The sequence below is a fragment of the Ochotona curzoniae genome, unplaced genomic scaffold, assembly GCF_017591425.1.
Source record: "Ochotona curzoniae isolate NIBS_2020 unplaced genomic scaffold, NIBS_Ocur_1.0 scaffold_2476, whole genome shotgun sequence".
NCBI classification, from domain to species: domain Eukaryota; kingdom Metazoa; phylum Chordata; class Mammalia; order Lagomorpha; family Ochotonidae; genus Ochotona; species Ochotona curzoniae.
The window spans coordinates 7,084,028-7,109,075 of record NW_024467095.1 but is presented as its reverse complement, the minus strand read 5'-3'; the positions used below and the strand labels follow the sequence as shown (position 1 = coordinate 7,109,075).

At 43.7% G+C, this 25,048-nt stretch overlaps 1 protein-coding gene across 1 annotated transcript in view; it reads left to right on the top strand.

Annotated features, from left to right (window-relative positions):
• Window positions 1-13,619, top strand: part of MET (MET proto-oncogene, receptor tyrosine kinase) — a 101,237-nt gene extending 87,618 nt beyond the window's left edge. Inside the window, exons 17-21 of the mRNA XM_041002260.1 lie at window positions 2,212-2,393; window positions 5,281-5,390; window positions 6,603-6,768; window positions 11,239-11,375; window positions 11,477-13,619. Of these exons, the coding sequence (XP_040858194.1) occupies window positions 2,212-2,393; window positions 5,281-5,390; window positions 6,603-6,768; window positions 11,239-11,375; window positions 11,477-11,687 (806 nt within the window). The 3' untranslated portion in view covers window positions 11,688-13,619. The remainder of the gene's footprint in view (window positions 1-2,211; window positions 2,394-5,280; window positions 5,391-6,602; window positions 6,769-11,238; window positions 11,376-11,476) is intronic.
• Window positions 13,620-25,048: the final 11,429 nt, after the last annotated feature.

The window sequence follows — 25,048 nt, the reverse complement described above, 5'->3', positions numbered from 1 at the left end:
ATGAATCAAATATCATTTAATTGTGTTATGCTTCTAATATCTGTTTTGCAAATGACATCTATGGAAAATATTGGAGGCATGTTGGCACATACGGTAGTAATGACTCATTTTACCCAGAGACATTGCAATAATTATTTTTAACCACAAATCCCATTAAAAAGATAAAAAATGAAATAAGACAAACAAGAGAAAAATATGCTGGCAGAAAATTGGAAAATCGTAAGTGTGATAATACCTCATTTATCCGCATATTTGGGGAGTGAGATGGCTTCACATAAATGAGCCTCCTAAATACATGAAACTTGCCTTCTTCTAGTGCTGGAACGTTTCTTAAAAATTTTGGCTGTTATTGGGAAAATCTTTCTAAGATGAAATGTTAAAGAAACACAGAATGCTTCCAAACATAAACTCAGTCTTTATGGAGGACTCAGAGTCATAATTATGACCATAAATTAATGTGTTGCACAAACCAACGTGCACCACATGCTGGAGTATGCCTGGCTGTGCCTTTGTGGGCAGTTCTCACATGCTTGCTTTTTTCTACTCTCATTTTTAATTCACTGTTTATAATTTGCAGTTGCCTGCAAAATGTTAGCTGGTTCTACTACGAATTTACATTGAAATTAATAAGCTTTAAATGCACAAATGGACATTTTTCCTACAAGACAGATTATTATTGCCACAACTATTTCAGCTTTTTCTTACATAAATCTCCATGCTGAGCAGCACTCTGTATGGTTAAAGTGGTTGGAAGTCTGACCACGAGGCAATTAAAGAGACAGCCCGTGTGATACTTTAATACAAGCCTCTGATGGTTACCTCCTAAGACAACATTCCTGCCAGTTGTACTCGGAACAGTCATAACGGCAAGGAATGTATCTTCGTCCTTGGTATGTGTTCCAGTATATCATAACTTCCAGTGGCTTTTCCAGATCTCAGAATGTGTTGAATTATCTAGCAGTGATATCAACACTATCACTAACCCCAAAGAGACACCAGTCAAAATAAGAAAAATGGAAACTACTAACTCTTCAGGAATGCTAATTTGTATCAGGCACTCAGTATATTCTAAATGATTAGGAACTCCTGTACCAAAAATAGGTACTTAGATGCCATATGGTGATTGTTTTTCAAGTTTTCCTAGTTCAGGTAGCAGTAATCCATGCCCCACCACCTGTTTTCATAAATGCGATCATTGTGAACCCAGCCACTCTCTGTATGTGGTTTCTTTCATGTCTCAGTAGCGTAGTTGAGTGCTTGCAACAGAGACTGCCTGTTTACCATCTGTCCCTTTACCATAACGTGTGCCAGCCTGTGTCCTCAGCAGGCACAATAGAAATGGACTGGTGGGCTTCCCTGCCCTTTTCTCTATGGACAGTTCTGTTTTTCTGGATGTCACAAGCTGATGGCTGAATGCTGTCTTAGAAAAGTGCGGGGTCGGTGCTGACACAGGACAGGATGGAATTGTTCGGGCTCAGAATTCTGGCATTTTGGCATGATGGGGAACCTTGAACTAAAGGAGGTTAGAAGAGCCTTAGACACAAAGTCTCTTCTTAATGTTTTCCCCCATCCTTCTTTCTGCTGCCTTCCTTTCTCCCCAAAAATGGACCAAGAAACTAGAATTCCTCTTGACCCCGCCCCCCCATCCTCTAGAGACAGCCATGAAACCCAGCAATTTTCCGTAACCTTTCTATGTGAGAGTTGGCCACCAAGAAGCTCTCAGACTTACCTGATCAGAAGCACTGCATCCAGGAGAGTCCTGCCCCACACTCAGCAGGAAAGAATGCTACAGGCTGAAAGGAATGCTAACAGGCCTTCCTGGCTTCCCCCGCTTAGGCTGTTGTCATTAGGTTATGCCTTTGGTCCAACTCATTTCTACACCGCTGTCCATTCTCTTACAAGACTAGGCGTAAAAGCAGATGGCTTTCCCCTGAATCTTTGGGTATCCATCTCTGAAAACTTCTGTGTCACACAAAGCTATGGTTATGTAAAGAGATTGTGTTTTTCTCTTGCCAGCCTTCAGTTTTCATGGGGTTCCTATAACATCATTCACTCCAGTGTGTAGTTAAAAAAAACAAAGGCACTCTGGAGTTTAGACCTCAGGATAAGATGTAACCCCAAGTTTGTACATTCCTTGCCCTGACTGTATACATTAAAGACGAGTCCATCAGTCTTTCATGGAATTCATATCTCCTCGGCCGGATCTTTCAGGAATTACTGACATAGGAGAAGTTTCCCAGTTCCTCACCGAGGGAATCATCATGAAAGACTTCAGCCATGCGAATGTCCTCTCCCTCTTGGGAATCTGCCTTCGCAGTGAAGGCTCTCCACTGGTGGTACTACCGTACATGAAACATGGAGATCTCAGGAATTTCATTCGAAATGAGACACATGTAAGTATACTACCAGACTTAATAGCTCTACAACCGTCACCCAGCCAGCCTTTCAGAACGTGCCTGGTTTAATTCTTTTAAAACACTGCTGGGCCAGCACTATGGCTCAACAGGCTAATCCTCTATTTGAAGCACCAGCATCCCATATGGGTGCTGGTTTGTGTCCCAGTTGCTCTACTCCCCATCAAGCTCCCTGGTTGTGGTCTGGGAAAGCAACGGAGATGGTCTAAGGGCTTGGGACACTGCACCTGCATGGGAGACCCAAAAGTGGCTCCTGGATCCTGACTTCAGCTGGGCTCAGCTGCAACTGTTGTGGCCATTTGGGGAGTGAACCAGCCGATGGTAGATCTTTCTGTCTCTCCATTTCTCTGTAAATCAGCCTTTCAAGTAAAAATAAATCTTCTAAAAAATAAAACACTGGTAACCAGAGATGCATGTGTAAAAAGCTGGCACTATTCCAAAAAAATAAATTATGAAATAATTACCTGTGGATTAATATATACAAAGGGACTTCAGAAAAATCACGAAAATGAAATTTAAAAATAAATCTATTTTGGAGCAAGACAAGAAATTGAAAGCCCTGCATATATGGGACCTTCCAAAAGCTCATGGAGAATGTATATGATAAAAGCAGTGCATGGCTTTTAGTATATATTTTTGCAGGGCCAGGATTTTGGCACAGCAAGGTCTCCACCTGCAATGCTGGCATTCCTATATTGGCACCAAACTGCATTCTGGCAGCTGTATTTCCAATCCAGCTCTCCTAGTGCACCTGGAAAAGCAGTGGAGGATGGCCCAAATAACTGGGCCCCTGTACCCATGTGGGAGACTGGGATGAAGCCCCTGGATCCTGGCTTCAGCCAGACATTTGAGGAGCGAACCAGGAGATGCAAGAGCTCTCTTTCTCTCCCTGTCTTTCCCCTCTCTCGAACTCTGCCTTTCAAATAAGTAAAATAAACCTTTAAAAAATTCTTTGTACCCTAACAAAGCTATCTTTTATCTATTTTCCATAAACTCATATGTGTATATACACATCCCATCAGAAGAGTCAAAATCTTGTGTGTGGTTTGTTCAGTGCTGTGGCTCTAGGCCCTTAAATAGTGTTCAGCACATAAATTCTTGGTAAACATTTGTTGAATGAATGAGCTGTTGGTTTCCAAAAAGGTTCTTACTCTCAAAAGTGAGAGTTTTCTTCCCGACAGTAGGGCCAGGACTTGAAGGGCGGGCCAGCATTGGCCAGGGCCCTGGAGGGTGAATGGAGCCCACAGATGCCTGCACCTCCTTGGCTCCAGAGCCCAGTTTCTGTGTGAGTCCATGGAATCGCTTTACTCATGATAAAAAACAGCTTTATAAACATGGTGTCAAATTCTCAGAGATAAGAAGCTCTGGCACAAAAAAAAAAAAAAAAGATGAAATTGTAAAAGATTGGAACACTCCCTGGTGGGGAAGCTGTGTAGAATAAGGTGACCATACCTTACAAAGCTGCCCTGATAGAGATCCCACTTTTCCTCTTGCCTGGGTCCTGATGAGTCAGCAGGGCTGCATATGCCATCTGCCCACTGTGCGGGTGGGCACTGCACCTCTTCTGGATGGTTCTCTACTGACTAACATAGTGGCTGCTGGAGATGCCCCATTCTCAGACTCAGGCTGTGGTGTAGGTCGTCAGCCACAGCAGGGCACCTGTATAATTTCAGATACAGTTCTGTTGCTATAGGCATTTTGGGTCTGTCCAGTTTCCAGGAGGGCATTTGTGGAGAACAAGGATCTCCTGTTCTCTGCAGTGCAGGACCTCCACAGGAGTCAGCAGGTGCTTCAATGGCTGTGGGAGGGCTTCTGATGGGATTGATTTCACAACCAAGTAGCCTTTGGAGCCAGCAGACTTAGGTTAAAACCCTGGCTCCACCACTGACCATCTGGGTCTCTCCTTACTGTTTCTAGTGCTTTGATACCTGAGTCCTCCCTGATGCTGGAGGGACAGCCTGTCCTAAGACTGGCTCATTCCTTGAGACATAGTAAACAGCTTGCCCTTCCTAAGCAAACAAACCAATCCAGAACCCACATCCCTACCACTTCCTTGCTGGGGGCTTTCCCACTACAGTTAATATCCACTACCCTAACCAGCCTAAGGACCAGGCACAACTAGGGGACAGCCTGTCCACACAAGACCCTATGGAAATGATCCTAATTAGCTGCTCCGTGGAAACCTATTTTTCCCCTTGCTCACAACTGTGGTCTGCATAAGGTTAGGTTCCCAACCAGCTTAGAAACTGTAATTCACTGGCACTTGTCTCCTGATTGATTATCCTCACCATATCCTAAGAATAATAAAATCTAACTTTCTTTTAAAGATTTTATTTCTTTTTATTGGAAAGGCAGATTTACAGAGAGGAGAGACAAAGATCCTCCACCTGCTGGTCCACTCCCCAAGTGGCCACAATGAGGAACCAGGAGATTCTTCCAGGTCTCCCACATGGGGCAGGGTCCCAAGGCTTTGGGCCATCCTCAACTGCTTTCCCAGGCCACAAGCAAGGAGTGAGATGGAAAGTGGAGCAGCCAGTTCACCAGTATGGGATCCCGTGCATGCAAAGCAAGGATTTAGCCACTAGGTTACCATGCCAGGCTCATAAAATCAGACTTTTATAACATCTCCACTTTCTCTTCTGAAAAAGCAGAGCCTGTGACATGTGCATTACAAAAGTGTCTAAAGATCAGAAATCTTATATAAAAAGTTTGCATACAATACATACTTAAAATGGCTATTGCTATCAACAGGGTACAAATTGTTATTTGAGGAAGTACTATAATTCTTATAAACACATTGGAATCTGAGGTCCACGTAGGGCAGTAGGCGTATAGCTTATGCTTCTCCAACTCTCTTTGATTGCAGAACCCGACTGTAAAAGATCTTATTGGTTTTGGTCTTCAAGTAGCCAAAGGCATGAAATATCTTGCAAGCAAAAAGTTTGTCCACAGAGATTTGGCTGCAAGAAACTGTATGTAAGTAGTGGAGTATCCGCCCCTAGTATCTAGTTAAGTGACTAGGAGGAGTCTGTTCCCTGCTGTTTAATGCTAGAGCAGCTGTTTTCTCCACTTATGCAAAATTCCGTTATTTCCATTAAAGTTTTAAGTGGATGTGTAAGCCATGGGGAAGTGGGTGGGGCTTTCATGCTGTATCCCACAAATGATTTAAAAGGGTCTCACCATAGGGGGTCTTACACAGCTGTTGTATGTTTTGCTACCCCGAGCCCTTCCCCACCAATAGCCCCCGGTGTTGTGGTTTCACGCTGCATTGCTGCTTGCCAGGGAGAATTTGATCTTCAGCGTTTTACAGTGGAAAGGAAAGGACTGGTAACACAAGGACCAATACAGTGTAACTTCCCGAGGGTGGATTTGAAGCCAGCCTTCAGAAGCCCTACCAAAAATGGTGTTTGGGAATGAATATACAAAGAACTTTATTTGTGTCTGGCTGCCTGGCTGGGTAACACAACAGTCAACAGTTCGTAATTGATTCAGTGCTTTTTCCCCTGCACAGCCCTGATTCATGACTTACGGTATGTGTGAATGAAAGAGCTGTGCTATTAATTTCCTACCTTGGTTTTGGTCTATGTAACAACATAAAAGGCAGCCTGAACAAAGGATGCACTGCTCCAGATAGCAGAGATTGATTTTTTTTTTTACTAAACTTTGCTGATTTCTTAGATCCCTCACTATAGATCCTATTTTCTGTTACCTCACTGATAAACTATACAAATTTGATGTACTAACATAGCCTTTCTGAGAATTTTTTTAAAAGTACTCTGGCATGTAGCTCATGTAACTGAATATTACTAATAGGTTGGCAGATGAAGATTAGTGATTGCTGTGAGTACTCAGTTGATAGATTCTGTACACCAACCAAGAAAGAGTGGGAGAAGAGCCAAGTTTACTGCTTCTCTAGCTCTCAATTAAAACATAATGGGGTTTGTTATGCTTAACATTCAGGAGTTCTCAGCCTGTTGAATTCATAATGGAAATGTCAAGCATTTTTATTGAAGAGTTCCGTTGTAATTTAGTGTTAGGTCAGTGGAGGTCAGATGAGGCACTTCCTTTAGGAGTTATGGGTGTCAGATACCTGAAGCTCTTGCTCAAACCTATGGATGTTCAGCCTCGCTGTAAGTCATTCTCTTTCAGCCATCAGGAATAATTTGTTTGTGTGTGTGCATTCTGTAGGTTGGATGAAAAATTCACTGTCAAGGTTGCTGATTTTGGTCTTGCCAGAGACATGTATGATAAAGAATACTATAGTGTACACAACAAAACTGGTGCGAAGCTGCCCGTGAAGTGGATGGCTTTAGAAAGTCTGCAGACTCAGAAGTTTACAACCAAATCTGATGTGGTAATGTATTCATCATTCCTGACTTTCCTCCTCTTTTTCACACCCAGCTTTATTTGTTTGGCAGCCTAATTTTTTTTTCTTGATTACATTGCATTATGTGACACAGTCTTATAGGCACTGGGATTCCCCCTATCCTTCCCCAAACCACCCTCCCCCCATGGTGGATTCCTCCACCTTGTTGCATTACCACAGTTCAAATTCAGTTGAGATTCTTTCATTGCAAGAAACCTAGTGTTTGTGGAGTTCATGGATTTGCAAAGAGATTGGAAGCTATTGCGAGATAACAGAACAGAGACGCAAATGCTGTACTGCAAAGCCAGACGTCACTATGCTCTCCCCTGTGAGCAAAGGGAAGTGGCGTGGTTCTGTCCATTAAGAGTTTTATACAAATTGTGGTCCTCAAGTGAAAGTCGAGTTTCAGTTACTTTGAGGAGGTGAAGGAAACACTAGAGGATCATTCGAGGTGATTGGAAACTTATTTTTTCGAACAAATAAGTGCGTTACGGTTCGTAGTGGAGAAATATGACTTCCAGGTACCTAAGATTAACAAGAGAAACTGATAGCACACGGGAAAGCCTAATATCTGGGGTTGGGATCCTGCAAGGTTCTGGAAGAGAGGAACAAAGTGAGGCCCTAAGGGAAGCTGCAGGTGAAAGTATAAGGGAAGGAGAACTAACCCAGCCTTTAAAAATATACTCTTTGTACAAGCTTGAATGTTAGTCTGCTGTTGAGAGCATGCTCCAGTTCTCAAGATAATCTAATTTTTTTAATAGGCAAAATATTTGAGTAGTCATTTTACTAAAGAGACATATGAATAGCTTGCTGATAAGCACATAAGATGAAAACATGAACCTATATTAAGATGTGTGTACATGAGTGATAACCATAGGGTTATTCTTTATAACCAAAACCTGGGGGCAGTCCTAATGCCCATCAACTGGTGAATGAACAAATAAAATGTGATACATGGATAAAGTAGGATACTGCCATTCATCAAGATGAAAGAATAACTGATGTGTGCTACAACATGCATCAAAAATATTGTTAGGGGAAAGAAAACAGACTCAAAAAATTATATGTTGAGTGCTTTTGGTTATATGAAATTTTGGGCAGTAAGTCAAACTCTCTGGGGGTGAGGGTTGACTGCAGTTATGACTGCACTTTCTGAAGTTGTTAAAGTGATTGTGGTGGAGCTGCACAATTACCTAACTTTGCTAAACATACCAAACTTCACAATTACAATTGGCAAATATTATGATCTGGAAGTTATCCATCAGGAAAGCTAAATAATAAATAAGTAAATAAGAGAGTGCCTGATGAAATTTTGGATGTTCAAGATAAGATGTGGATTCTGAACTTTGGGCAGCATCTCACACATGTGCGCGTGTGCACACACACACACACACACACACACACACACACACAACACACACACACCAGCAAGGCCAGCACTTCTCACATAGCAGCAGTCACTCAGATACTTGACTGGAAAGTTCTGTAAACTTCTGTGTGTGTGACAGTGCTATTTCTCTCCGTATGTTGTTGAAACAAACTGTACTCATAAGACTCAACGGCTGAACCTGAGCAAGCTGTACACAGTGCTGCTTGGGCATGGGTAAAACTGCACAACAATCGACTTTCAGAACATCCCAGTCTTTTGGCAGTTTACATGGCATGTTTCCAAAAGCATGTTGTAAGCTGTATGGATGTTGAACATCCACAAGCCAAAACTTGCCTGCTTATAGATAATTCTCATTCCAGCCAATGCTGGATGAAGTTCAGCTACAGTCAAGTCAGATAAAACAGAGTGTCGCGGCACTGGAAGTTACTCAAAGCTGTACATCACACTGAGTTCCAGTTCTTTCGGTGGTCTGCATTGACTTCTCAGAAGGTCCAATCCAGCCAGCTTTCTCAGCCGCTGTCCTGCCTCAGTCTTCTAAAGCACTTCACTCGTCCCCCACGCCTTCCTTCTTGGAAAGTTCTCTTCCTTTGGCTTCTGGGACTCTGTCTCATGCTTCTCGTTTGTTTGTTTGTTTTGTTTTGTTTTTTTTAATCCTAGGTGTGCTGTTCTTGGCTTCTTTCAACTCCTCCCTGGAACTCATGATTTTTGTCTCTGATGTAAGCCTCCCTCCACAACGGCAAGCATTGTAGCATCAAACAGCTGTGCCCCTCTGCCTGGGTGTCAGCAACAGCCTCACTTGCCGTGTTCAGAGTCCCGTTCTCTCCTGCCAAAGCAGCGTTTCTCTGTTTGAGATTTCTGAAGGCACCCCCATTGCACAATGTACCTACTCTCTTTTTAGTGCACCTGCCTTCAAATTTTGACAAGGCACGTTGCCATAATCACTGCCACCACAGTCAGGACAGGAAAGGCTTCCCACATCCCAGGAGCTGTGTGTCCTTTTTCATCAGCACTACTGGAGTAGTGCTGAAATGAATGTGGGTATGATGAGTCCTCTAAGATCGTGTTTGCAAGTAGCAATTCTGAGCCATGGAGTGATTGTAAGTTTAATATTTTGAGGACCCTAAATACTGTTTGCCAGAAACTCATTCCTTTCTATTTCTGAGTAATACTCCACTGTACAATTAGATCTCATTTTGTTTATCCACTCACTGCCTCAGGGACATTTGGCATCTTTGTTATTTTAGGCAGTGAATTATACATAATTGTAAATGTGTGATGTTTGCTAAAAAGTTTGTGTGTGAAAACCATTTTTACTTGCTTTTTGCTAAAAGCCAAGGAGTAAGGCTACTGGAAGGTCGTAATGTGTGTGTGTGTGTGTGTGTGTTCAACTTCATCAGAAACTTGCCAACTCTTTCCCTAAGTCTGTATCATTGTATATTTCTACTAACAATCCATATGAGTCCCAAGACCCATCTCTCTGTCATTCTTCCTGAAGCTTTTCTCAGTACCTCACTGTTAGGGTTAGGGTTATCTCTTGGGCTTTTCACGTTTGCACCTCGCTTATATGACTGCTCTGTGTCAGCATCTTCGTGCTCCGTGTGACAGCTATCTGCACAATGCTCTTAAACCGGTTCAAGGCACCCTGGGGTCTGTCCAGTAACTTGGGCAGTGCCCTACTCAAATGTGATCAGAGGTCAATAGATACTCATGGGATGGGTTTAGAATTTAATGTAAACTCTGCACCTGGAAGGTTTATACAATGATAAGTGAATCACAAGGCTTTCAGGCTACAGCAGCTTTTGAAGGCTGAATTAAATAAGAGTTATCTAGCAATCCCCTGGAGAGGGTTGGTGGCATTTGATTAAATCAAGACACTTGGCGGCCTTAAAGGGCTTTCATGCTGATTCAGACAGAAAGAGTCATTAACAGAAATTTGTATAAGCCACGCAGGTTCCTACCTAGTTTCTTAGTTTATCGTCCTTGCATAGCATTACAAGCCACCCTTGCTTCTCAATTTTATAATTTCCTGTTTCAGCTGTCGAGTCTGGATTCTCCTTCCCTACCAAGCTTTTCTTTCCTTCCTTTCTTCCTTCCTTCCTTCCTTCCTTCCTTTTCTCTCTCTCTCTTTCTCTTTTTTTTCTCCAGGGTTTCATTTCTTCCCCCACATGCTAGTTAGGTTCTAAGTTGCCTGGTAGTGTTGCCAAGCAGAGCCTGACTTCCTGTTTCCTCTGCTCAGGAGGCATCAGCTCATGCTGGCTTGCTCTCCGTGCCATTGTCACCTTGGCACATATCCTAGGGGAGATAATGTTTTTGTCCCATTCTTCTGAGTAGAATACTTTACAACAAGAAATTGCGCATCTGAGTGATGTTCTTGCAAGGGGCAAGAACTCTTCGATGAGTGTCCCAATGTGAATTCACATTGTATACTGTATACTGAGGAACATCTAGCAAGTCACGTAACCTCTCCGTGTCTTCGTGGCCCTGCTGTGGAGTGCTGATGCAGCTGTTTTATATTCATCTAAGACTTCAGCATTTCCAAACTGTAGTTTCACTGAAAGTAGTTTTCAGTGGGGGGCCTTGTTGCCTAGCAGTTTTATTATTTATGGTTTTTACACAAACTGATTTACATCTTTCAGCCTTAAGGTTTAGATAGGATTGCATTTCTTAAAGAGTATTTACATTGGTTTGCAATCTCACATGTTTAAATTCTGGACGGCTCCCTTTATCTTCTTACACTAACACTCGAAGATTATTGTGAAGCTATGGGAAGAGAAAAGGACAGAGTGTGCTGGGGCTTTGATCATTTAAGAGAAAACTTGGAGACTTGCATTAACTCAAGGAAATCCTAATCGTCCTATACACTCAACTAATCCTGGAAAACTGCACCTATGTATAAACTAAGTCTTAACTGGTTTAATTATCCATGAAAGCCCCAGTTTAAAAATCGCTCTTCAAAAATCATTTGCCCCAAACAGCAATAGAGCTGAATACATTAATGCAACTGTCTTGATTGGAATTGAGTGGTCACACTTCTCTCATCTGGATCCTGATCTTTCTCATTTGACCAGTGGTCCTTCGGCGTGCTCCTGTGGGAGCTGATGACAAGAGGCGCGCCCCCTTATCCTGACGTGAACACGTTTGACATAACTGTGTACCTGCTGCAAGGCAGGAGGCTCTTACAACCCGAGTACTGCCCCGACACCTTGTAAGTAGGCATCCTGACGGCACCTGCTCTCTCCTACACTCTTGACTTTCCAGACATGCTTACCTCCCTGTTTTCTCTCATGACATCTCATTCCAAAACAGGTATGAAGTGATGCTCAAATGCTGGCACCCAAAGGCCGAAATGCGCCCATCCTTTTCGGAATTGGTCTCCAGGATTTCTGCCATCTTCTCTACCTTCATCGGGGAGCACTACGTCCACGTGAATGCGACATACGTGAATGTGAAATGTGTCGCCCCCTATCCTTCACTGCTGTCATCACAGGAAAACATGGACCACGGAGTGGACACATGACAGGCAGGTGGCTGCATCCCAGCAGTATCCAAGCGATGGTCACATGTTCACCAGTTCTCACTGCCTGGCCTCTGAAAGGTCATCCAATGTTGTTTAGTTTCCGCTTTTTGCTTTTTGTCCAAAATGCGTGGTGAGAGAACTTTGTATTCTTACTTGAGTGTCTGGGCCATTAGGAATTTCTCAGCCGGTAGTGCATCCGAATGAGGGGCTTGGTCCTTCAGGCCAGTGATCAGCAGCAACCCTGCCACCAGCATCACACTTCTGTTCTCTCAAGTGCGACCTTGAGGTGTGAATCCAAAGCTTCAAAAACCCTAGGCCCGCTTGATTTCCTGTGGGGAAACTGAGGCTAACGCATGTTGAGGACTTCTGAGTCACAGGAAATTCAGAACAAATGGTAATGTTCACGACATGCGTGGGAGCCCCGGAGCCTGCCTCTCGTTTGGAATTCCAGCATTTCCAAGGAACTGTGTGCTGTGTGGTCATTAACATTTCTCTTTATTGATGTAACATTCCCATTTAAACTTTTGTACACACATTCCTTTGTTTGGTGGACTGTCTGGAGGAAAGCGCTTTGAAACTGTCAGCAAAGTTTCAAACTCGCATGACTTGGGGACATTGACGTATTGTACATAGATGACATGAAGAAGACCTTCCTGTCACAGCGTAATCAGAGTGAAATATTTAGTTGTCATTTAAAAATTGACAGTTTGAGAAAGATTGTGTTCTGATCTAATAAATGTGGACATTTAGGGGTTTTGTATTTTCTTAAATAAAGACTCAAAATAAATTTGCAGGGACAAATTATCTTCAAGAATAACTCCACATATTCTTAGAGCAAAAAGACGCCCAACGCGCGAAGGTACACTGATTCCCAGCAATGCCAAGATGGGTGACCTGGAAACTCCTGACTCTTCTCAGATAACAGCCTCCCACCTCCCAAATTACAAACAAAACTGCAATAGGGCAGGCCTTGTGTCAAGCCACACCTACTTTAGAAACAAGCAAACAACAACAACAAGAGACAGTTGGCAAGTCTAGCTGTTTTTCACCGGGATGAATTTTTGCTCTGGACAAAACTATTTTGGCATTTTGTTCTCTGGAATTTTGTGCTTACTACTGTATTGTGCCTGTGGTGTAGATTCCTCTTCACTGGGTTTTGTCCGTGTAAACATTGAAAATACTATATTTTTATAAGAATGTTTATTTTTAATGATATGAGGAAAATTTTGTTAGGCCACAAAAAAATACTGCACTGTGAATATTTCAGAGAAGGTATGTCAGACTTGAATTAATAATCGCACGGTTTTCAGTGGCTGTCGATAATGATAAGGAAATGTGCTGATTGCCAGCGCACCCCACCCTTATTACATCACCAGGACTGGAAGCCCAGGCTCAACACAAGCCACAAAGAGGGTGTGTTCCGCTGAAATCCGAGCATTGAGTCTGGCTGCTGTGGCAGAAAAATTGTTGCAACCAAAAGCTCTTGGACGATGGTGGGAAGACACAAGGAGTCACCCTACAGAGACGCTTCAGTTCTGATGTGCTGTTTCATAAACACGAAGAGCAAGACTCATCCGCGGGCCATAGTAAACGCTGGATGTTAAAACAGAAGAACCTCTTCTGCCGGAAGAAGCATCTGACGCAGTCGAAAGAATGAATGCATCAGTAACTTGAAAGAAGTTGCAGCAACTACCCTGCCAGCAGGACTGCACTCTGTATATGCATGCTTGAAAAGGCTGCAATGTGAAAATCAGGTTTGCTATTTATGAACTTGTCCTTAGGTTAATGTGTTTGGACAGATCATGGGAATAAGTGACTCTTCTGAGAATTAGATACTTGTCACTGCCTATACCTGCAGTTGAACTGAATGGTACTTTGTGTGTCAATAGTTGTTGTTCTGAAAAATCATACAATTAAAATAAAATAATGTAACATCTCGTTTGTGGAGAATTGGTTATCGCTAGTCATGCTTCATTACCTATGTCATTTATATCGTGACAGATTGCTCCTGGCTCCATCAAGTGTCTCCTTGTCTTGAGAATCTTGAAGGCACTGTCTTTGTAAGGGTGGTTTGCACTGAGGTCTCAAATAACCTGCAGTTTTCTGGCAATCTTTCAACCCCTATGGCAGCCGGCTCCGATGGCATGCCACTGTCCTCCAGTCACGTGTGTCCTGGACCAGAAGACACAGGCAAGAATCTGCAGCCCCATGGTGGGCACAGATATGTCCTCAGCTAGAAGTTGGAGAACTTAGAGGTGGGCGTTCTTGCCACCTCAAAACTATCCTTTTCATCTGCATAGCTGCCCATCCTTCTGGAGCCCCCAGCTGCCAGAATAACGGCCTTCAGGTCATCTCCATATAGCGTATGTGTTTGTCATGATAAAGAAATGCAAAGGCAATACTCACTCAGTATGAATAAGAATAGTGTAGTACTTCGAAGAAATGTGATCTGAAAAATGACCCAAGTTTAAACCAATGTCTACCAAATGCAGAGGATGGAGGTAGGGGGCTTATTCTTTCCTGAGAACTTAAGTCCTGCACCTAGTCAGACTTCCTCTAAGCCAAGAGATGTGTTTCCACCTGAAGTTCAGTCAGACTTGATGCCCCATAGGGATAAGAACCAATCATATTGAAATTCCTAATATCTGGTACTTTTTAAAATCTCAAATAATTGCTGAAATGAAACAGCATTCTCTTATCTTCATTCAGTCACTGTAAACCACCTCTGGGACAGGTCTTGCCCATGTAGCTCTAGTGTTTGGTGAACACTGACATGGGGTTGGGGTCGAGGGACTTTGTGGGAAAAGAGAGAAAAAACCAAAGATTTGGCTGAGTTTTGTGTGATGCTCTGAATTCTTACATGCCACAGAATTCTTCCCCCTTTGTCACTGCTGTAGGCATTAATTATAGTTGTATTCCTGTACCTATATTGCAGATTCCATCCTTCAACAGGACGAAGGGATATGAAACCTATGAAAATGTGTGAAACGTCTTGAGTGCTGACATCTCGTGTCGTTAGTCCACCAGTTAAGTTCAGGAAATAAGTTGGCATTATGTAAGATATTGTTTTTCTTTTTTCAAAGATGTATTTATGTATTTAAAAGGCAGACTTCCAGAAAGAAGGGGCAAGAGAGCGAGCCTCCATCTACCGGATACTCCCCCAATGGCTGCAACAGACAAGCCTGAACCAGGAACTTTGCTCTAGGCCTCCTACATGGGTGCAAGGGCCCAAGGGCTCGAGTCATCTTCCACTGCTTTCTCGGGACATAAGGAGAGAGCTGAATTGGAAGTGAAGCAGCCAGAACATGAACTGGCATCTGTGTGGGATGCCAGCGGTACAGGCAGAGAATTAGCATGCTATGGCATTGTACCAGTCCCATATATTATTTTCTTTAATTCAACAAATATTTATCAAGCACCTTTGTGTATCAGCCAAACTTTGAGGTCATGGAGTAGTATAAATAAAGTCTGTCTTATGCCAAGGAAGTGAACATAAGAGACAAACAAAATCACATACTTAGTGAATTAATTGAACGATAGATTTTATAAACCTGTAAAATATCAGAGATGTATTAGAGCTGTGTGGAAGACCGAACCACTGCCTGCGACAACAGTATCCCGCATGAGTGCCGGTTTGAGTCCAGGCTGCTCTACTTCTACTCAGCTCACTGCTAATGCCGCTGGAAAAGCAGCGGATGCGCAAAGGCTTGGGGTCCTGAACCCAGTCGGAATACTTGGAGTCCCCGGCTCCTGGCTTTGTCCCAGTCACTGTGGCCATTTGGGAACTGAACCAGCAGATGGAAGATTTCTGCCTCTCTGCCTCTCTTACCTCTCTGTCAGTAACTCTTTCAGATACAAATAAATCTTTTCTTAAACACAAATTACAGGCTCTCGGGCAAATCAACCAAGCCTTGACTCATTGTGGGTGACACAAGGAACTCCTCTAAACCTATTTTCTTTCCTGAAGTATAGATTACTCCTGCTTACCTCAAAATAAGGGTACCTGGCACAGTGATTGCAATGTTGCAGTCTTCAGCTTAGCCAGTAAAAGACCGTGTAAATAAGCATAACCTGGAATTGGCTAAAGGGAAATGAGGCCTGACAGGTTCTCTACAGATGGCTGAACACAAACACTCCCCCGTTCTTCACCGCACACTTGGTTATTGCGGTACTCATAGAACTCTGATTCTCCTTCATCCTTGAGCTTCAATTAAGAGAGGGAGATGAGTGGTAAGAGCAGCCCCTTTCCCCTGTGTGTACCAGCGGGACCCCTCCATGCCTCACTGAGCAACCTGCTACCCGGGAATCACCTCTCCAGGAGCTCACTTCCTTTGTGACTGTTTGACCTTCAGGCCTGCAGTGTACAACACATAGACAGGGACAAGAACAATCTAAATTATAGATATTCCATGGAGATGGCATGCTACAGGACACCATTCTTAGTACTGATGTCTACAGAGTATTATGGTGCTTTATTTGATAATCACTCAATTCTGGGAAAAAAAAAAATTTAAAAATACAAATTATGTTAGTTTTGTGATGTGTGTTTGGAAGCTAAAGTTTTATCCATCCAGATGACCAAATAACACACAACTCAGGTTTGTGGCCCCGTAGACGATGATAATTAGACATCATTGCTCAAAGGAAAAAATGGCCACTGGTGCTTTTCCTCTTCAGGTTTGTCTCAATTTCCTATGTATCAAAACACTAAGAAGAACGCCAGTCACAACCGAATGAAATATTTCAGTTGGTGAATTGAAGGTGATAAAATAGAGCTTGCCAAACTGTCCTCTACTGTAAATTATACCAGAAGGCTGGATGACGTCAGCCCAGGTATTGATCACCGTACTGAAAGGTTTATCACTACTATTGACTTGCTGTGTGACCTGAAGCAGAAATGCAGGAAAGTCACAGAGGCATCTCCATGACAACGAGGCCCAGCACCAACAGGCCTTTCCATGGCGGGGCCACCAGGTAGAACTCTAACCAAACCTGCGTATTTAGCAACCACCAGTTTGCCTCCTGTTCTCCAGCAGATGTGTCTGAATCACTCTCATGAAGGTTTTTCTTCTTTATCAGTTAGAGATTTTTTTCAAGATCATGTGATTTATTCACAGAAGATTAGCACTCAGTTAGCTCCTAATCATTTAGTATTATTTAGTAAAGAGTAGACAAGTTGAGAATAATTCAAGTCCTATTTTTCTGAGTAATTAGACCCTACCTGGTCCAGCCTTCTGAAAGTCAGATAGCATTAGCGAAACGATTCTAACATGAAAATAGCACGTTTAGGATGCATCAACAGAAAGTTCTGATGTAAATCTATCAACTTCCAATTTAACATTAACCGAGATTACAATAATAATGAATTTTTATCTTCTTTCTTGAAGTCCGGTTTTGTGATACCTTCACTTGTTTGCTGTCACTTGAGTCCTTGCTTTTCACATGAGTTCCAGGCTGACAGTAACAGCCACTAATCCTTAGACCTCTGGACTGGAACGACAAAAATGCATAAATTCTTACCAGGCCAAAAGAGATCAACTTTAAAAATCTTTGGCATCCAAACATGTCAGAACAGTTTTTCACTAGCTCCCTAGACCGTTTGTGTGCCTCATTTATGGACCATGGATCTCTGTAATATCAGTTCCTATTTTTATTGAGTAGCCTGGAATGTGTAAACACCATATTTCATCTACTTTCCACAGCCATTTATCGTTCTCATAGTTGTTTCAATGACATCCCCTCTCTGTTGCCACATGCAGCGGACTCTGCCCGCTAGAGCCCTCTTGTCGGTGTTTGCCGCTGGTTCCGTGACATCTGCTCTTTCCATTAGAGTCAAGCCGGGGTTTTCCTTCTATAGACCTGTGACTAAACAACCACCAAATTCATCAGCAGCAACAATTCCTGTACACAAGATGTGCCAAATTCAGAGCCTTTGTGAAATCCTGCCCCCGGAGAGCACCCTGCAGCCACGTGACCTAAAGGGGATTTCGGAAGTCCCCAGAAAGAAGTTACAGAGAAACTGAGACTCTCTCTGATCCTGCTGCTAAAAATCTGTTTCTGATTTTTATTGAGCTGTGAGCATCAGGTAGAGGGATTAACCTTGGGGACCACACAGTGCATGGCTATCACAAAGATACTAAAAACCACATTTGGGAAAAAAAAATCCAATGTTAAAAAACTACATAGCTATTTTTTTTTCTGAAAATGAACTTAATTAATAAAAGTAGTAATGATAATAATGATCTCATCCCAGGACATGTCACAGGAATTAATGACTGTCTGGGAGCTAATGGCCGAAGGTAATGCTCTCAGGAATCAGTCTTGCTTAATGAAATGCTGTTAGTTTAGTAAACGAAAGCTTAAAATGACAGTTAAAAAAAAAAATCAGGGCTGCCCCATCAAGGCTGCTGGGCTCACAGGAGGAAAGGCTCAGCTGCAACGGTGGCTTGTGCTGTTGTTCTGACGCTGCGATTCGGAAAACACAGAATCTTCATGCGTTTGTCTTTCCTGTTTCTCTTCTACATTCACCACAAGACTGTGTTTACGATTGTTTTACTGACAGAATTAACCTGCTATGCGGCCCCCTCTAGCCGTTGATTTCCTTCAAATGTGCTTGCCTTCAGTCCTTTCACTCCAAATGCCATCAGGTGACTCCTCCACGCGGGCGTTAGAAGGAAGTCCGACAGCTGTGAGCTGAGATGCCGCTGGCGCGTGTTTTCCAGGATTGTGCCCATGTTTCCCCTCTTGGTTCCTCTTTCCCTGGAGTGCCTGTTTCTTATAACCTCACAGCCACAGCCACAGCCACCTTCCTTATCACTTCCCAGCCAGACTAGCACGTCTCCTGCTTTGTTTTGTCTATTTCCAGTGTAAAACATCTTCATGGAAAACTTTTTCAACTGGACAGGAAGACTGCTGGCACTGCTGCTCAGCCTGCATCCCTTCTCCAGGAGGGTGAGCACGTGGGCGCCCTCGTGCGTGCCTCTGCAAATGCCCAGCTAACCTGGTCAGTGGCAGCTTTCTCTCTTCTGTCTCTCAGGGTGCCCTCCCTTTGTCAGGGGGATTGTACCCCTTTCGCTTTGACTTTGAACTTGCACCGGAGGTGTCCTCCTGGCGGCGCTGTGAGCTGCTTTAACTCGGGCTTCAACAACCTATTTAAATCACCTCCATCCCTACTGGCTGGCGTCCATTCAGCCAGGTATTCTTTTGAAAATTAATCCTTTTTAAAAAATCAGCAAATCATTACACTTTTCCAAAAACCTTGTTCTCTTCTCCAGTGAGAAGTTTGCATTGAGAGTTTCCAAACTATGTGGAAATGATAACAGGTGTTAGACTGAGGCCTTTAAAAAAAAAAGATTTATTTATTTTTATTGGAAAGGCGGATATACAGAGAGGAGAGACAGAGAGGAAGATCTTCTGTCCGATGGTTCATTCCCCAAGTGAGCTGAGCCAATCCAAAGCCAGGAGCCAGGAGCTCTTCTGGGTTTCCCACGTGGGTGCAGGGTCCCAAAGCTTTGGGCTGTCCTTGACTGCTTTCCCGGGTCACAAGCAGGGAGCTGGATGGGAAGCGCGGCCTGGGTTGGAAGCTGGGATTAGAACCGGTGCCCATATGGGACCCCGGAGCATGCAAGGCAAGGACCTTAACCACTATGCTATCGCACCAGGCCCTAGATCATCCATTCCAGATAAGCTGCATTCTGAGAGCCATTCTGTCAGGATTTCAGCTGACTGAGCACTCCTGGCTGACCAGGACTGTCCCTGCCTGCAGCTGAGCTGCGTGCCAGGATAGTCTGTTTATTGCAGCGAGCCACTCTCCTTCCCTCCAGCTGTTCTCTGGCACTCCCAGAGCCAGCCTGGCTTTACCTGTTACATAAGGAGCTGTGTGGGAACCTGAACCGCCTGCCTTCCTGTCACAGACTCACAGCCCTAAGTCAGCACCCAGTGACGCTCCCGGCAGGCCCGCCTCTTGCTCGCACTCCAGACTAAAATGCTTCCGTGCAGCAGTTAGCCGGGCAGTGTTTGGAACCGACAGACGGAGTGCGAATCGTGTCCACCACTCCCCAGAAGGGTGACTTTTGGACCAATTGCTCAACACTGCTAAGCATCAGTTGCACACCTGTGAGGTGGAAACCCTTCGCTCCCTCCTAAGATCTGAGGGGTTGAATGGAACAGTACACGGCGAAGCGCCTAGGAGTGGTGGCCATCATTTCTTTCATTTTTACTTGTGCCTTTTTAGCCTTTATCATTCGCCGCCTTCTACAAAGATTCAGTGTTAACCCCAGCAGGCCCAGACTTTAGCCAAGGGGGAAGGGGGCAAGCATGCACTCACACCGGCTCACTTTACCCTTTTCGGCAGTAACAACCCAATATGAGGAACAGGGCCCTTGTCCAATCTGACTTCTATGACCTTCCACGTCATTTCATCTTTTTATGTTATAGGGCAGGCATCTGGCTCAGTGCTTAAGTCATCGCTTGGGATGCCACGTCCCACGTGAAAGTGCCGGGTTCAAGTCCTGGCTCCTCTGCTTTCAGTGCAGCCTCCTGCTAATGAGTCTTTTGGAAGCACCGAGGCTCCAGTCCCTGTGTCCCTGCCACCCCCATGGCACATCCAGGTAAGGGCTGGACTGCTAGCGTTAGCTTGCCTCACTCCTGGCTGTCACAGGCATTTGGGTAGTCTCTGGCTCTCTGTCTTTGAAATCAAATGAAAATAAATACGCAAATATATGTCTTAAAATGTTTCAACAAATATAGTCATATCCCACAAAGACAACTATAGCCATTCAACAATATGGTAAACTTTTACACAAGTCTAAGATGCTTGTATGGTTATAAGACTCATCAAAATATGTTTCACATCAGATGTTTGCTTCCAGCTCAGTTGGTTCACACAGTTGCCTCTCACCAACCCAAGCCCTCCCATTGTTCCTACATAAGCACTGGAGCTGTTGACACCAACTGTACCCCCAACCGGAGCGCTCCGGGCTGGCGAGGCCGTGACACTGACCCAAGCCTCGCTCGGGGTCCTGCTGCTTAACTGCCCGCTGACCCTGAAACAAATCCACGTCCTCCATGGAGTTCAAAGTTTGGAGGTGAAGCCACTGCCCTTTGTCAAAAAATAAACACTCCTGCAGCCCTGAGCCGGGGTCCTGAGCTAGCACGAGCAGGCCGGGCTTGAATCTCATCAGGGCCGTGTTTTTCCAACATAATAAATTGCTCTTTGTTCAAATCAGAAACTGAATTCACTTTATTTTCCAAAATCAGCCGTGCCAGGTTTCCTTAATTTAATTGTATCTTTTTTGTCTGCTGACAATGGAAAGCAGAAGAAAATAGTCTTGCTAAGGAAATGAAATATTACCAAGAAAAACAGCCGTTCTCACACTGGTGGGGGGGTTTTTTTCTTCACATTCAATTTTTTATAAGGAAAAAAAAGGACTCTACCCTTTGAAACAACAGCATTATTGCAGTGACTGGTAGATCATATCTGCATGGCCCCACAGAAAATGCTGGAAAGAAAATTAACTAATTCATAAGGGTATGCACAACATTATTTTTAAAAGGAAATGGTTCTTCATCCATAGAAAAAATAATAAATGATAGCAAAGAAAAGTGAAAGTTCAAGCAATTATTTAAATAATTCAACTTTTTAAATGTATAGTTAACTGACGCAGTTATGGAGTTCAGGTAAAGATCGTCAGATGACCCGTCTCATGGCAGAACGCCCTTTACCGAGCCCGTGTCATTGTGTTGACAGAACTGGGAGTCCAGGTTCACCAGGACAGAGGACTTGGAAGGCAAGGAGGCAAGGGCAAGCATTTAAGGCAAGATAGAGCCAGGGTTCATCCCAGCTCCGCCACCCACTCACCATGGGCCCGCAGCGTGGGTGTTCATGTACCCTGCCTACATTGAGGATCCTCTACATGCTGCATACTGCTCGAAGGAAGGAAAATCCAGCAGAGGTATACACTAGCTCTGCTCTCTCCCCCATGACGCATATATTCCAGAAGAGGGAGATACGTAGATGATTGATAGATGATAATAAATAAAGATAAATTATAGATAGTAGATTGATAGATAAGAAGCTTTAACATATAAAAGGAGATGATATTGAGAAGGAATTATTATAAAATTTGAGATTACTAACTGGAAGGATTAAATGAGATTCTGCTTGCTTTGCTAGTAGCCTGTTAAAGACACTCAATAAATGTTAATTAATGTCTTCCTTTTTTTTTTAATCTTTTCCCTCCTCATTCGCTCTTACCATGCAAATATAATTAATCTGTGGTTCTTAGAAGAAAAAGAAAAAAAGAAATGAGCCAGTGCTGCGTGCCCTAAGGAATAACATCTAACACTTCTCGTGGCTCAATTTACTAGGCGTCAACTGAATGTAATGAGTGAGCAGAGTGATAGGCTAGCAAGTCATCAAACATGACAACGAGTATTCCCGAATGACAGACCCCCTCCGGCCTGAAGCATGTCCATGCATTCAAAATTAACACAAGGTTGTCTTCTATATTAAAGTGGAAAGGTATCCATACCTCACTTATAATAACTCCCTTTAATTTTTAACCTTAACATGCTGTTTTGTTTTTTTTTAAAATTGTATTTATTTGACTTATTTGAAGGAGACGCAAAGAGAATGGCAGAGCTTCCCCATTCACTAGCCCAATCCTCAAATGCCTACAGTACTTAAGACTGGGACAGGCTGAAATCAGGAGCTCAAATCCCCATCCTCCAACTTACTTAAGCTACCAAGTCCTCTCCCAGGGCAGGAGGCTGCAATTGGGATCCAAATTCGGGGACTCTCCACCATGCCACGTGCCTGACCTGCCCCCCCCTTCCCTTTTGACACGTTAACTCCTGCGTATGCTAGGTGACCAGCTTAAGGATCCAGGGGCTGGTGTGCAGGTGGCGAGGTGTCATCACGGACTCCGTAGAGGGCTTCCGTCTTTCTGTTGCACCATGTCAATGAATGGGTTTCCATGGCTCAAGGTCACCTGGTGATCAGATGACTTCCTGGGTTTCAGGAAGCAAGAGGAAAGACTGAGTCACCGTACTTTAAGAAGCACCCTGAAAGACTTCAAAACCTCTACACTGTAATGACCTGATCTAAAAACAGTCTTGGATGTGCACGTGGATGCCAACATAGCGGAAATGTATGTTCAAGGTCTCGGCAGACATTTCTAGGGTTTTCTTTGAGGACATGGAGAGAATGTTTGCAAGACGAGTGTCAACCAGTATTTTCAACAGGGTCAGTTACTTAAGAACCCTGCTATTGTATTGACTCCTTCATTCTATCCATCCCTCCCAGGTTATGGAGGCTAGTGTGTCAGCAAAGAAGTTATAAAAGAACCGCACGAGGTTGGTTAGGGAACACGAGAGAACAACTTGAACATGACAATATTTAGGAGAGAAAGACCATCATCTGTTGAAATAATGAGCCTTCGTGTACTGAGTGCGTGCACTGCAAGGATCCGCTGCCTAGGGCTGGTTGCTTTGTTTTTTCATAACCTGGGCAGGTGGGCTGGGAATTCCAGGATGGAGTTGGGTGCTGGGTAGGGGTTTTCAGGATAAGAAAGAGTGAGTTTTTTGTTCTTAAGGGGCTTCCAGCTCTGATCAGGCTAGCCCACACCCACCCCAGGAGTGACTTCACCCAGAACGCTCACCTCTCCAAAGAGCGAGCCACACAGCCTCGCATGCGCCGAGCACTGGGGAGCACATAGTCCTAAGCACTGACAGTGCTGCGGGTGAAGTCGCTCCCAGGGCGAGGGCGCAGGCTCCTCCAGTGCAAAGTGGGCTAACACCACGAAGAACCTTTGATTTCACCGCCAGGTGTTAGTACGAGGCATTATGAAGGGATTCCAAACAGAGGAACAGCGCCGTACTTGACTGCAGTAGATACTGTAACTGAACTGCCGGACGGAGGCTAGAGGTCAACATTCACCACCGCTTTGCTGCTTTACGACCGAATTTGATGTCACAATTGTTTACAACCCTCCCCTTTCTTCCCTGCCTTACTTATCATTAATGTTACTTTAGAATAATGAAGCCTGTTCCATCCATTAACTCCACTAACATTTGATCTCCCCATGGACTGGGGTTAAAAATTAATTACTCTTCCAACATATTGATTACATGACTATAAATAAAAAAAAACAGAACTACAGAGCAACTATGGGGACCCTTTGTTTAAATAGATTGTTTGCTCTTTTAAGAGCAGGTAATTAATGTTGAAGGGCTTTGAACGGGAAGAACAAACCAGAAAAGCAACCCTAGAGAGCCATCTAGTGGTGCAATTCGTAGACATGCAACGCACCGTTGCAAAAATCCTGTGTCTTGACCAGGCAAATGTTTGAACAATAAAAAATACAAACTCAAACTGCCTTTATTGCCACCCAAATTTAAATATTAATTTTAAGCAACATATTCAATTTTGATTGTGGGAGGCATGGTGCTGTTCAACTTCCAGGTCTTATGGTTTCGCAAAATTGAGGACGTTATTTTCAACTTCATCGCCATATAACTATTTTTTAAATTAGTTTATTTGGAAGACAAACGTGGGGAGAGGGGGAACATTTTCCATCTGCTGTTTTACTCTCCAGGCTGTTTCACATCAGCCTGGGCTGAGCCAGGTGAAAACAGAAGCTTACCATCCGGGTCTCTATGGGTGACCAGAGCAAGGCACTGGGCCGGCACGTGCACACACGAGCAGGAAGCTGAATTGGGAGCGGAAATGGAACTCCTTCCCAGGTACACTGGTTTTTCTTTACTGTACCATAATACACAGTCCTTTTATTCCCCCCTTTTTTTTTCATTTTCTTTTATATACTTAATAATCATTTTTACAGGTGGACCTAAGGTGGAGTTTCCTTGTAACACTTTCTTTTCTTCTCTTACTGGACTGTTTTTACACTGTGTCACTACTTAAATTCATTTAAAGGAGCGGTAGCATGGAAGTCAGGTACTAGTGTTGAACTCTCTGGCCGTGAAAATTCCTTCTTAACTGTGGTGGCTCGTATATCAGAACTGCACCTTCTGCAGACATTCAAATTCACTTTGCTTGTTATCTCTAACACTGCCCGGCCCTGAGGAAGCACGAATCTAACATTATATTGGGCAATTCACACTGACCTAGTAACTCATCACCAGTAAGGGGAAGTGACTGCAAAGCCGAAGGTCACGGTTGTAAATCTTACCACAGGAAGGCCGAAGATTAGCATCCTTATGCCGAGTGCTACAGATTCCGTTCTGCTCAACAGTCGCGTTTCAAAGAGCTCGCTGCTCTGAGACCTGTAGGCGGCTGTGACAGTAGTAGGTATGGCTTCGACAACCTCCAACACCTTTCGAAGAACACCTGGTAAATCAAG